The 14,969-nt window shown below is 40.2% G+C and overlaps 1 protein-coding gene across 1 annotated transcript in view; it reads left to right on the top strand.

The window, feature by feature from the left end:
• Positions 1 to 14,969, top strand: part of LRRC1 (leucine rich repeat containing 1) — a 128,362-nt gene that overhangs the window by 88,523 nt on the left and 24,870 nt on the right. Inside the window, exons 5-8 of the mRNA XM_078055231.1 lie at positions 10,562 to 10,618; positions 10,917 to 10,980; positions 11,366 to 11,440; positions 14,368 to 14,512. Of these exons, the coding sequence (XP_077911357.1) occupies positions 10,562 to 10,618; positions 10,917 to 10,980; positions 11,366 to 11,440; positions 14,368 to 14,512 (341 nt within the window). The remainder of the gene's footprint in view (positions 1 to 10,561; positions 10,619 to 10,916; positions 10,981 to 11,365; positions 11,441 to 14,367; positions 14,513 to 14,969) is intronic.

Genomic DNA, 14,969 nt, shown 5'->3' with positions numbered 1-14,969 from the left:
AAATCCCACACTGAATTTTTTACTTTTCAAAAATAGGTTAGCCTGCAGATGAACATGCTCTTATATAGCGAGAATTCTAAGGAATCCACAAAAAGCTATTAGAGTTAATAAATGAATTCAGCAAGATTACAGGATACAAGATTAAAATGTAAAAATCAGTTTTATTTTCATATACTAGCACTGAACAAACCAGAAATGCAATTAAGAAAACAGTTCCCTTTATAAAGCACCAAAAAGAATGAAATGCTTAGGAGTAAATTTAACAGAAGAAATGTAAGACACGTATACTGCAAAGTACAAAACATTGTTGAAAGAAGGTAAAAATGACCTAAATAAATGGAAAGGCATCCCATGTTTATGAATGAGAAGACTTAGTATGGTTATGATGGCAATACTCTCCAAATCTATTGATTCAGCTCAGTCCCCATCAGAATTCTAGCTGGCTTTTTTTTTTGTTTTGCAGGAATTGACACGTTGATCTCCAAATTCAGATGGAGATATAAAAGACCCAGAATAGCCAAAACAGTCTTAAAGAAGACGTGCAAAATTGGAGGATTCACATTTCCAGATTTCAAAACTTAACTAGCAAGGTTCAGTGATCAACATGTATCGTACTGGCATAAAGGTGGACAGAATTCACTGGAATAGAATTGGGAATTCAGAAATAAACCCTTGCATTTATAATTAACTGGATTTTGACAGGAGTGCCAGAAGAGTTCAGTGAGGAAGGATAGTTTTTTCAACAGATGCTATTGGGACAACTGACCGTCCATATGCGAAAGAATGAAGTCCCACCCCTAACTTCATACCACATACAAAACTTAATTCTAAATGGAGCAGAGACCTAAATGTAAGAGGTAAAACTCTTATTAAGAAAATGGGTAAATCTTCCTGACACTGGATTAGGCAGTGGTTTCTTAGATGTGACACTGAAAGCCCACACAACAAAGAAAAAAATGGATAAATTTGGACTTCATCACAATTAAAGACTTTTGTGCATCAGAGTCCACTCTCAAGTGAAAAGAAAACGTACAGGTGGGAGAAAATATTTGCAAATTATGTATCTGATAAGAGTCTTGTATCCAGAATATATAGAGAACTCCTACAACTCAACAGTGAAAGATAAATAACCCAATTAAAAAAAATAAAAATGGACAAAGAGATTTGTCCAAAGAAGATATACAAATGGCCAGTAATCACATAAAAAGATGTTCAACATCATTTTAGTTATCAGGTGAATGCAGATCAAAACCACAGTGAGATACCACTTTAGACCCACTAACTCTAATTAAATAAAAAAAAACAAAAACAAAACAGGTGTTGGTGAAGATGTGTAGAGACTGAAACCCTCATCCATTGCTGGTGGGAATGTAAAGTGATCCATGCCCCTCACTTGAGGGAGCAGCTCCTTCCTCAAAAAGTTGAACATAGTTACCATGTAGCCCAGCAATTCCACTACCAAAGAGAATTTAAAACACGCCTGCACAAAACTGGTGCATGAATGTTCATAGCTGCTTTTATTCATAATAGCCAAAAGGTGGAAACAGCTCAAATTTCCATCAGTGATGAACTGATAACCAAAATGTGGTATATTCATCTAATGAAATATTTAGCCAAAGAAGTATTGGGGTACCGATACATGCTACAACAGGATGAACCTTAAAAACATGTTAAGTAAAAGAAGCCAGATAGAAAAGGCCACATAGTGTATGATTCCATTCAAATGACATATCCAATGCAGGCAAATGCATAGAGACAGAAGTTAGATTAGTGATTGCCAGTGCCTGGGGCCAGGGGCGGATAAGGTTGGGGGTAGCAGGGCCAGGATAAGGAATAACTTAAGGGCGTGATTCTTTTTGGGTGATGACCGTTTTTTAGAATTAGGTAGTGGTGATAGATCCTTAGGCCAACTTGAAACCTGGTGTTGCTGAAGGAACAGACTGTACCTGGGAGACTGACCTAGTTTATTCTTGCAGGAAATACTCTCTAATGTAGCCTTATGAGTAACATGCTGAGGTCATTTTGCCTCAGTTACTCAAACCTGGTAACAAGGCGGGTACACATAGCCAGAGCCTCCAAGACCTTCAGTTCATGAGGAGTGGGAGCACGGTTGAGAGGTTATAAGGCTCCAGTGGGAACTCTTAGAGAATTTTGAGAATCCGGGAAGCCTCTGTTTCCATCTGGGGGCATTTGTCTTTATGTATCTGTCTCCATGAGATACCCTGTCCTTGGCCATTAAAGAAACATACCCTCAAAAAAAAAAAGAACAAAAAGTAAGTTAGTCTAAATATATCCAAATATCTCTGTTTGAATCTGCTCCTCAAAAAATAGCATTCTTACAGGAGAAGGAATATATATATATAAAATGGACTGGCACAGTGCCCAGAATGTAGCTGTCAGTCACAAAATGGTTATTATCAGTAAACATTTAATTATGCAATTTGCTAATAGAAGTAGAGCAAGTAGATAGGCCCTGGGTTCCCTGGCAGGTTGAAATAGAGCATGTGGGTCCAATTTTGTGTGTGCTACGCTTGGGAATGATGACCTTAATTTGAGTGGGCCTTACTAATAAGGCCTAGGACCAGGCTGCTTACCTATATTGTATTAGTGCATGCTGCCTGAGAGGAATAAATCTTACTGCTCTTTTTTTGAGGCCTAGGAATTTCTTTCTTTTTTTTTTTTTTAATTTTTTATTGTTATGTTTATCACCATACATTACATCATTAGTTTTTGATGTAGTGTTCCATGATTCATTGTTTGTGCATAACACCCAGTGCTCCATGCAGAACGTGCCCTCTTTAATACCTATCACCAGGCTAACCCATCCTCCCATCCCCCTCCCCTCTAGAACCCTCAGTTTGTTTTTCAGAGTCCATTGTCTCTCATGGTTCGTCTCCCCCTTCCGATTTCCCCCCTTCATTCTTCCCCTCGTGCTATCTTCTTTTCTTTTTCTTTTTCCTTAACATATATTGCATTATTTGTTTCAGAGGTACAGATCTGTGATTCAACAGTCTTGCACAATTCACAGCGCTCACCATAGCACATACCCTCCCCAATGTCTATCACCCAGCCACCCCATCCCTCCACCTCACCCCCCACTCTAGCAACCCTCAGTTTGTTTCCTGAGATTAAGAATTCCTCATATCAGTGAGGTCATATGATACATGTCTTTCTCTGATTGACTTATTTCGCTCAGCATAACACCCTCCAGTTCCATCCACGTCGTTGCAATTGGCAAGATCTCATTCCTTTTGATGGCTGCATAATATTCCATTGTATATATATACCACATCTTCTTTATCCATTCATCTGTCGATGGACATCTTGGCTCTTTCCACAGTTTGGCTATTGTGGACATTGCTGCTATAAACATCGGGGTGCATGTACCCCTTTGGATCCCCACATTTGTATCTTTGGGGTAAATACCCAGGAGTGCAATTGCTGGATCATATGGTAGCTCTATTTTCAACTTGTTGAGGAACCTCCATACTGTTTTCCAGAGTGGCTGCGCCAGCTTGCATTCCCACCAACAGTGTAGGAGGGTTCCCCTTTCTCCACATCCCCGCCAACATCTGTCGTTTCCTGTCTTGTTAATTTTAGCCATTCTGACTGGTGTGAGGTGGTATCTCATTGAGGTTTTGATTTGGATTTCCCTGATGCCAAGCGATGTTGAGCACTTTTTCATGTGTCTGTTGGCCATGTGGATGTCTTCTTTGGAAAAATGTCTGTTCATGTCTTCTGCCCATTTCTTGATTGGATTCTTTGTTCTTTGGGTGTTGAGTTTGATAAGTTCTTTATAGATTTTGGATACTAGCCCTTTATCTGATATGTCATTTGCAAATATCTTCTCCCATTCTGTCGGTTGTCTTTTGGTTTTGTGGACTGTTTCTTTTGCTGTGCAAAAGCTTTTATCTTGATGAAGTTCCAATAGTTCATTTTTGCCCTTGCTTCCCTTGCCTTTGGTGATGTTTCTAGGAAGAAGTTGCTGCGGCTGAGGTCGAAGAGGTTGCTGCCTGTGTTCTCCTTTAGGATGTTGATGGACTCCTGTCTTACATATAGGTCTTTCAAACATTTGGAGTCTATTTTTGTCTGTGGTGTAAGGAAATGGTCCAGTTTCATTCTTCTGCATGTGGCTGTCCAATTTTCCCAACACCATTTGTTGAAGAGACTGTCTTTTTTCCATTGGACATTCTTTCCTGCTTTGTCGAAGATTAGTTGACCATAGAGTTGAGGGTCCATTTCTGGGCTGTCTATTCTGTTCCATTGATCTATGTGTCTGCTTTTGTGCCAGCACCATACTGTCTTGATGATGACAGCTTTGTAATAGAGCTGGAAGTCCGGAATTGTGATGCCGCCAGCTTTGCTTTTCTTTTCAACATTCCTCTGGCTATTCGGGGTCTTTTCTGGTTCCATACAAATTTTAGGATTATTTGTTCCATTTCTTTGAAAAAAGTGGATGGTATTTTGATGGGGATTGCATTGAATGTGTAGATTGCTCTAGGTAGCATTGACATCTTCACAATATTTGTTCTTCCAGTCCATGAGCATGGAACGTTTTTCCATTTCTTTGTGTCTTCCTCAATTTCTTTCATGAGTATTTTATAGTTCTCTGAGTACAGATCCTTGGCCTCTTTGGTTAGATTTATTCCTAGGTATCTTACAGTTTTGGGTGCAATTGTAAATGGGATCGACTCCTTAATTTCTCTTTCTTCTGTCTTGTTGTTGGTGTATAGGAATGCCATTGATTTCTGTGCATTGATTTTATATCTTGCCACTTTACTGAATTCCTGTATGAGTTCTAGCAGTTTTGGGGTGGAGTCTTTTGGGTTTTCCACATAAAGTATCATATCATCTGCAAAGAGTGAGAGTTTGACTTCTTCTTTGCCGATTTGGATGCCTTTGATTTCTTTTTGTTGTCTGATTGCTGTGGCTAGGACTTCTAATACTATGTTGAATAGCAGTGGTGATAGTGGACATCCCTGCCGCGTTCCTGACCTTAGGGAGAAAGCTCTCAGTTTTTCCCCATTGAGAATGATATTCGCTGTAGGTTTTTCATAGATGGCTTTTATGATATTGAGGTATGTACCCTCTATGTCTATACTCTGAAGAGTTTTGATCAAGAAAGGATGCTGTACTTTGTCAAATGCTTTTTCTGTATCTATTGAGAGGATCATATGATTCTTGTTCTTTCTTTTGTTAATGTATTGTATCACGTTGATTGATTTGTGGATGTTGAACCAACCTTGCAGCCCAGGGATAAATCCCGCTTGGTCATGGTGAATAATCCTTTTAATGTACTGGGATCCTATTGGCTAGTATTTTGGTGAGAATTTTTGCATCCATGTTCATCAAGGATATTGGTCTGTAATTCTCCTTTTTGATGGGGTCTTTGTCTGGTTTGGGGATCAAGGTAATGGTGAGGCCTAGGAATTTCTATAAAATGTTTGTTTCAAAAATAAAAATAAAGATTTTTGGAAGTTTCTAGAGCAAACCAACATAAGGAAATTTGTTACCAGAGATTTCTTAAATACTAATTGGTATTAAAAAAGCAGAAATTTGGGGCACCTCGGTGGCTCAGTCGTTAAGCATCTGCCTTCGGCTCAGGTCATGATCCCAGGGTCCTGGGATGGAGCCCCTCATTGGGCTTCATGCTCCACAGGAAGCCTGCTTCTTCCTCTCCCACTCCCCCTGCTTTTGTTCCCTCTCTGGCTATGTCTCTCTGTCAAATAAATAAATAAAATCTTTAACAAAATAAAAATATTAAAAAGCAGAAATTTTATGAATATATGAGCAAACTCTCCCTGTCCCTAATAGTGTTTTCTCCAGTCAAATAATATTGCCATGAATGTTTATAGATTGTATATTTTAATGGTTTTATAGTGTACTGCCATTTGTCTGCTTGTTCTACCTCTGTTTATTTTATTCTTTACTTTCTTAATGATTTTGGCCACCAAAATGGAAAAAAAAAAATCCAGTGGATTAAAAGGGGATTTTTAAAGTATAGTGGAGAACAGATGTAAATTCTTTAAAGTAACCACTCATCCAGTCCCTGAAATAGAATCCTAAAAATACAGATGGCCTACATTCTGACTTACATTATAACTTTTGTCCCTGCTATCATGAACTGTGTAAAACATTAAGCATTAGTGTGTTGAGAAGAAATGCTTCAACATACTTTTTCTGTAAGAGCTCGTTAAGTTGTTTGTGGTTCTTATTGTTTTGTTTTACCCCATTTGGTGGTAGAAATGGTGGGAAGGTGTTACAGGGAGAGTAGAAAATCATGTTTTTTGTAGGAAAGGGATGAAGTCACTCCAACAGTATTGCACAGAAATTTAATTTGCCAGATATTAAAATTGAAGAGTAAAATATCTATTAATGAGGGAATGGTTAAAAAAATTAAGGTGTTTATAGAAGTGATATACTATGCAATTATTTAAAAAAAGAGTACTGATATTTACAAATAAGAAATGAGACAAAAATCTGTGTGAGCAGGGATTCCTGGGTGGTTCAGTCAGTTAAGCGTCTGCCTTTGGCTCAGGTCATGATCCCAGGATCCTGGGATCGAGTCCCGCATCTGGCTCCCTGCTCAGCTTCTCCCTCTGCCTGCCTGCCACTCCCCCTGCTTGTGTACGCTCTCTCTCTCTGACAAATAAATTAAAAAAAAATTAAAAAAAAAAATCTGTGCGAGCAAAGTCCTAGATGTGTGTGGGATAACTTACATGTGAAGATGGGGAGGATACTTGCTTGTCTTTGCATAAAAGAAAACTCTGGATGAATATATGAGTAACAAAAAAGGGTGATTTTCAGTGAGAAGGGTCTCACTGGTGGGAAACTGGATAGATGAGGGAGGAAGGTGGAAGGAAAACTTACTATTGAATACTTTGCTGCTTTAGTTTTCTCATCCACAAAGTTGGTTCTTGTAAAAGGCTTACAACAATATCTATCATATAGTAAGCTGCTGGTATCATTATTAGCGGTCGAAGTGTTAAAGACCAGTAATTCTCATTTTGCATCTCAGGTGTCTCATTTTTTCACATTTGTAAAAATATTAGAAACACCCGATGCTTTCTTTGGTCTCTATACTATCACATTTTAACTGAAGTGGCTGATAAAGGCATGTGGAGTTTGAGTCTCCTTGTTTCTCTTGGCCTAGGGATTGAGAGCCTGGTCTCAGAAGCAGACAGAACTGAGTCTGACTCCCCCTCCCCAGCACTTGCCAGAGCATGTTTTTTTATTAGGTGCTATAAGGGAGGCAGAGATGTTTGTGCTGCATTGAATAGGTTTCCTTGATGGGAAAGGCACTATCCTGACATCTGGATTGAAGATGCATGCTGTATTCTGAAAGGCTAGGAAGGGAGATCATTCATTTGTTCATTTATTCATTCAGTTTTATATTAATTTCTCTGGTCTAAATCTGCATTTAGGCAGATATCATTTTATGTCAGCTGTTACTAGAACAGTTTGGAGAACCACCTTTTGGAGTGGGCTGGTAGGATTCTGTACTTGCCCCGGGACTATGCAACTTTTATCTTTCTAAAAGTTGGCCGGTGCCCACAGCTCACCGTAGTCTAAAGTTATGGGGAAGTATTATCTCAGAAAAGCTCTTATTTTATATCCTTTGTTTTAAATTAATTTTTGAATTTTGGAAAGTTACGAAAATTGAGTATTTTTTGTTGTAACACGCGTATACATTCCCATTTCCCCCACTGGCCAAAACCAGTGGAAATTAAGAAGTTTTGGAATCAGAACCTTTTTGCTTAACAGGATGTTCTACTTGGGTGTTAACATGGTAGTGGTGGGCACCGTGCGTTTTCTGTAACGGGACGTTATCAAGTTCTGTACGTCTGGAAGTCTGCTGGCATTTTTGCGGTATTTTTGCTTAAGCATTATTTGCTTTTAGTAGCTGTGGCTTGTGCCTTTTATCCTCAAGAGAAAATGTAAAGATAATTTAAAAATGTGTGCCCTATGTTTAAAATGACATAAAACACTAAAAATCCTCATGTTCTGGGTGTGGTTAAGAAGGTAAGACTGACATATTTGCCCCGTATTGATAGGTGCTTTTAAAACTGAAATTATAAAGAGAGTCCAGAGAATGGAGGGCCCCTGAGATGCCTCACGGTGGTGTAGGGTGAGGGCGGGAGCTTTGGCTTCCCACCAGACTTGAATTGTGCCTTCGCCACTTTCTAATGGAATTCACAAAGCGCCACGTTCCTAATTGTGTCACCGGCCTGTCGTCACCCAGCTAGGTTGTTACTAATCAAGAGATGACGTGTGTGAGGAGCTGTGTGCGCCTCCTGCCAGAGATGGCAGGCAGATGGCCCGGGTCAGGCGGGAGGCCTCAGGACAAGGCTCAGCATCAAGCCCTGCAGAAAACTGCCTTTTTTTTTTTTAATTTTATTTTTAAAAGACTTTATTTATTTATTTGTCAGAGAACACAAGCAGGGGGAGCGGCAGGCAGAGGGAGAAGCAGGCTCCCCACTGAGCGGGGAGCTCAATGTGGGGCTCGATCCCAGGACCCTGGGATCATGACCTGAGCCAAAGGCAGATGCCCAACCAACAGCCACCCAGGCATCCCAGGAAAACTGCTTTTAAAGAGCGCATTTGGTGATGCCTACCAATAAAGTTTGTGAAACAAAGAAGGACTTTTTCCTTCTTTTATTAGTGTATGCCTTTCATGCGTCAAAATTGGTGTGAAAGCAATGAACGTTGACTAGATAAAATGACAATTTCATCAGTGATTGTTAAAATATAAATGTGAAAATAGCCAAATGATTACTACCTCCCTGATAAAACTGGCCAGGGATTACGTGAAAACTGAAAACAAAGCCCTTTGTTGTTCAGTGTTTTGCTTTTACAGAGGCTTCACAAAAGTTACTTATCACCCTCATCTACAGGTTGCTTTTGGAAATAGATACTGGGTGGTTCCTTCTCACCTCCCTCTCCTTCCAGTTCTTCTGTCTTCCGTGTGAACACATGGCCCAGTAGAGCTACATTGCTGCAACTTCCCATTGGCCTACACTTTTTTCTTAAGAATGTCAGCATTACATTCATAATCACTAGCACGGATTTTAATTTTTTTAAAAAATATATTTTGAAGAGTTTTTCTTCCACTTTGTGAAGTACTGAGTTTTCTAAAATTGGAGGACACAGATTTTGTGCATTTCAGCATCGAGTTAAGATACATTTTCAAGCAAACAGGCTTCATATATGTGTATATACTGTTTGTGCAAATCAAATTTACGTTTTCTGATGTTATGAAACCAGCTTTGTTAGTACCCATGATTCTGGCTTTCATGTTGGAAGGAGAATGGAGGATTAAGGCAGATTAGAGTGTTGGGATAATGTTTGACTCCTTGTGTTCTGTGCGCTCACACAATAAAAGTCCTCCAAATCTGGACATTACTGTGGTGAGATGAGCAAAAGCTTGAGTTTGCGACTGGTGCAGAGCTTAGTACGGCGCCTGGTGGAGTAATAGACGAATCCGTTGCCTTCCGAATCAGTAACGCGTGCCCGTGCTGACGTCCCCTGGGCGTGTGAGGTGTCTGGTGAGGCAGAGCCACCACTGCCTGCAAAGATTCGACCCAGATAATCAGTGTCCGGGGAAAACATCTGTCTCCTCTCACCATGCTCCTGATAGGCATGGATTACACCCGAGAGGCAGGAGAATCTGCAGAGAAGAGCGCCATTGTGGCCTTTCATAGGAATAAAAGCAGCTTTATTACAGCTCCCGTATACTGAATCAGTCTTGTGTTACGGGCACCATGTGAGGTGTGTTACTACTCTGTCCTTGATGCATTTAAATGGCCGTCATTTCCATACCGTTGCTTCCAGGTACTCTGTGAATTTGTGATCTTTTTTTTTTTTTTTTAAGATTCTATTTATTTACTTATTTTTGCGAGAGCGAGCTAGCACATGAGAGGAGGGGGGAGGGGCAGAGGGAGAAGCAGACTCCCCGCTGAGCAGGGATCCCGATGCGGGGCTCCATCCCAGGCCCCCGGGATGATGACCTGAGCTGAAGGCAGACGCTTAACTGACTGAGCCACCCAGGTGCCCTGAATTTGTGATCTTAAGTAGAGCACATGGGCCCTCGACTGAGATGCCCACTACTTTCAAACAGGGATGGTCTCTCACTGATGTTTGAAGAAGAACTCTGACCTTTGTGAGATTAAAGACATGACTGTTTTTTATGGTAACGGCACATATTTGACATTCTGAAGTCTGGAAGCACATATTTGGCTTCTGTCTTGGTCCCAGGAGTGGTCGTCTTTGATGACTACTGAGTTATTTTCACGTATTAAATGTAACAAGTATTTAAATGAGGGTGCCTTACATTGATGATGCTTCTCTTTTAATTTTAATATTAAAACTTGGGAGGCAGAGAGTATGTTGTTTTTAATGAGGGTAGGGATAGTGGTTATAGAAATTTTTCTCCTGGGAGGAAGTGATGTATGAGGTTTTTATTAAGAATTGCTATTTGTGGAGTGTATGTATGAAGGGGGGGAATGGGAAGAAGGATCTCAGGAATTTTCCTTATATTTTCTTTTCTTTTGTTCATTTGTAGTCTTTATAACCTGGCTTCCCTGGAACTGAGAGAGAATCTTCTTACATATCTTCCTGAGTGAGTCTCTGGGCAAAATAAGAGGGGATTTTGTACTACATGAATTTCTTCAAATATTAAAAAAAAAAAAAAGTACTACAGTACTTTGTCAAAAAGAGATTCTGTGTCTTTTGGAAAGTTTGGGAGATGCCAGCCTTCCATTAATAGTTTTTCCTTGGTAATATTTACAGCCATGCAGTCCAAATGAGTCTTAGTTTTGGAAATGAGTCCGAGTGAGGAATACCATATTGCTCAGCATTTCTAAGTACTCTCTAAGGGTTCCTTCTTCTTCTTTTTTTTTTTTTTTAATTTTTTATAGCTCTCTTACCCAGCTGCGGAGACTAGAAGAACTTGATTTAGGAAACAATGAGATATATAATTTGGTAAGTCTGTATTGAAGAGAGATTTAGATTTAATTTTGCCCTTAGGTGTGATCAAAACATACTTTAGGGGAGATCTTTAGGGATGTATTCTCACAGATACAGCTTGGCAACATTAGAGAATGTGCTTCAGTTCACACAGGTCGAGAATTACGATGTGGGGGTGGGGAGGCTCAGGACTCGAGATGAGCGGCAGAAATGGAAACCACCGGCATTATTAGAGAGCTTTGGGAGTGCTTTTAGGATGGGGGACTTGTATTGGAGAAGTCCCAACAAACATCCTCTATAGTACCCATTTATTAACTGTTGAATTGGGATTCTTTCTTAGTGGAAGACTAAACGTTGGATCTTTGTTACCATAACATTATTTTTTGTTTGTTTGTTTTAGCCAGAATCAATTGGAGCTCTCTTACATCTAAAGGATCTCTGGTTGGATGGGAATCAGCTGTCAGAATTACCTCAGGTAGGTGGTGATTTCACATTGTTTCCCCCAAATTATAAAACAACCACAGACACCACTCATGTATTCCCTGCTTCTGCGTGAAATTTTCTATAAGGGGGATCTTGAAAACCAAAAACATTGGTTGAAAAAGCACATTTGATAAAATATTAAGCATTCATCATACTACATTGCCATAGAAAAATTGAAAGCCTCAACCCACCATTTCTAAAGATAGCAAATACATCCTTTAGTTTGTGAAGTCTGTATTTTATTTCATCCATGCTCCCCACATGGCTTACTTCAAGCCCAGCAAATTTGTAAATTGCCAGGACCCCTGATTCTTAGATGGTATCCATTTCTGCCACTCTTTGTGATGTGTCAAGTACTTTGGGAAGATTGTAACCACATTCTGTTCCGTAATAGTTGATGTCAAAGAAATGTTAAAAGCTTTTATTTCTTTTTTTTTTTTTTTTTTTTTTTTTATTTTAAAGATTTTATTTATTTATTTGAGAGAGAGAGAATGAGAGACAGAGAGCATGAGAGGGGTTAGGGTCAGAGGGAGAAGCAGACCCCCTGCCGAGCAGGGAGCCCGATGCGGGACTCGATCCAGGGACTCCAGGATCATGACCTGAGCCGAAGGCAGTCGCTTAACCAACTGAGCCACCCAGGCGCCCCAAAAGCTTTTATTTCAAAATTTTTGCAAGTACTGCTTATGGTTTAGCTGTTTTGTCATGGCGTTCAGGTTTTTCCGACTATTACCAAATGTGAGAACCGTGTTCCAAATGAAATGGAGTCTGCATACACTCCTATATACATAATCATCTTATGGAGCCCTAGTAAGCAGGCTTGCCTTCTACTTAGGTGAGAGAGAAACAGAAGCCAACAAACCCAACAATAAAAAACAAGCATTTTGAGGCGCCTGGGTGGCTCAGTTGGTTAAGCGACTGCCTTTGGCTCAGGTCATGATCCTGGGGTCCCGGGATCGAGTCCTGCATCGGGCTCCCTGCTCAGCAGGGAGTCTGCTTCTCCCTCTGACCCTCCTCCCTCTCATGCTCTCTGTCTCTCATTCTCTCTCTCGCAAATAAATAAAATCTTAAAAAAAAAAAAAAAACCAAGCATTTTCCCGTTACTTAGGTTTTGTCTAACTATTACTGAATTGTATTCTTTGCTATATCTTACAGCCAGTCTTTAAAGTCCAGGTATATTTCATGATGGTCTAGGTGCCGGTATTTTAAAGCAGTTCAGATGCTCAGCTGGTTGGAGCAGGTGTGCTGGTGCTGTGTACTTTAGGTGAGGAATGCCGTGTTAATGCAGGAGGTCTGACTCTAGGAGAAAGTACTCAGTAACATGTTATGGCTGTAGTTACAGCACTGGAAGTATGAGGACCTCACTCACAACTAAGGGAAGGAAGGAACTAACTGCAGTCTCTTTCTAAGGTCTTGGCTGCATTTGGGGAAAGGAGACAGATTAGCAACCGATATGGGTGAAGGTTTGATTAATATCTAGATTTCTCTAGGAAATTATGAGAAATCCTGGTTGGGAGAATTCAGGTTACTTTGGGAGTCACCAGATAGGGAATAAAAATACTACGAGATTATCAGGAAAGTAATACACCAGCTCTGGGGCATGATGGGGAAAGAATATGTGTGTGTGTGTACAGATATACATAAATGATTGTGTACGAATACAAAATGCCACATCCTGAACACAAAAAAATTATAATTCCAGTGATCTTGTTGTAAATGGTTATTTAAACGTCTCATTCATCCCTCTTTATAAACTTCTGTTAAACCAGGACTCAACTCATCAGATAGTCTAAATAATTGGAATTACTTTCCTGTCATCATGGATGACAGAAAGAAAAGGATACAAAAGCATTGTTAAAATGAATTAATGAAAAAGAACACCTTCAAGGATCAGGCCTGAAATTAGTAGAAAGGCAGTCTGGTTTCCTACAGACAGGAATTACAGGGGCGTGTCCATAGGGTGCGTATTAGGTAAGAGAGAAGCTGGAAAGAATAGATCAGACCAAAGTAAGTATAGATTGAAGGATTTGTACTTGTGTAGATATTAAGGAGCCACATGACATTTTAATGTTTTTAGTAGAAGGGTGGTCTGATTACATACCTATAGCTAGCTATGTTTCCAGGAGGGAAATACAGAAACAAGAGTTTGTAGCACAGACTTGGCCAGGGAGTATGAGGATCAGAGCTAACGGTCCAGGTGGAAGATAATGACCGGAGGAATTTAATACAGTGGCAGTGGCAGGGCAAAGGGGAGGCAAGTATAAGAGAGAAACTGCATTTTGTGAATGGAAGGTAGGATATCTCTTGAGCAGAATATTAGACTCATTGAGGTACTTTCCCTGCTCCTGGGATAGTCTGTTTCCTTTGAAAGCAGGATGCTACTCTCTTCTGTTGAGGTTAAAGGCGTCAGTGGGTCCGGATGCCCCAGTGTTGCTGGGGTATAGCTGCATTGATGTTTGTTCTGACAAGTACTACCGGTAATGGGAGATATAAAGTAGATGGTTTCTTAACAGAGAAAATCTCAGGGTCACCCTGAAGTATAAGCTGCTTATTGAAGTGATTGATTCCAAACTTGAAGAGCAGGATTCTAGACTCCTTTTTTTTTTTTAAATTATGTAACCGTAGAGCCATTTGTTCTCTCTTGGTGCCAGTCTCTTCATCTGTTAAGTGGGAATGATTCCTCGCCTGCCTGAAGTTGGAGAGCTTGGCATCCCTCCCAGCTCCGTGTCTGTGATTTTCACAGCTTCCCGTTTGCACTGGAAAGGGGTCTGGAAATTTACTCCAGCCTTCTCATACAGATAAACGCTGAAGAAACATCCTCGGGACGACTTTGGGATTTGACTGTGAAAAATCACTGTAAGAAATTCCTCTGTACTGTGGCAGGTTTAAGCATGAGCCTCTTTTTCTGTGTCACTGATGTAGGAAATAGGAAATCTGAAGAACCTGCTGTGCTTAGATGTCTCTGAAAACAGGTTGGAAAGACTTCCTGAAGAAATCAGTGGCCTGACTTCATTAACGGATTTAGTCATTTCCCAGAACTTACTAGAAATGATTCCGGATGGCATCGGTAAGTATGGAAAGTAACTCCCTACTAAAGATGCTGGCTGTTGTCTCGGGCCTTTGGAGCTCACTCTGATCCTTTGGTCACCACTCTCAGACGCTGGGGATGTGGCTTCTTTAGTCTCCATGTCATTTATTTGTTCTTAAAGAAATAATGCGGAGAACATCTAATGCAATTGAAGTTTCTCGATAGGCAAGTATTTCTGTCATCCTAGTTTGGTAGCAGTTATAGGTATGATTACTTCTAAGTGTTGACTCCTCTGTCTCTTCTGCATCTTGTCTCAGCAATTTCAGTAGAGATTAGTCTGAATAATAGATATGTTTCAGACATGGGAGCAAGTCTCTAAGAAATTTCTAAGTGAGCATCCTAAATAGTTTATGAGAAAGTGACTCTGACCTTATCGCATGACCTGGGGAGAATGGTGTGTTTGAGTTGAGCCTTTTCTAGTACATTGAGAATAATC

Source organism: Halichoerus grypus, chromosome 9 (genome assembly GCF_964656455.1).
Source record: "Halichoerus grypus chromosome 9, mHalGry1.hap1.1, whole genome shotgun sequence".
In the NCBI taxonomy this organism is placed as follows: domain Eukaryota; kingdom Metazoa; phylum Chordata; class Mammalia; order Carnivora; family Phocidae; genus Halichoerus; species Halichoerus grypus.
The sequence above is the reverse complement of the archived record's forward strand: the minus strand, read 5'-3'. Positions and strand labels throughout refer to the sequence as shown.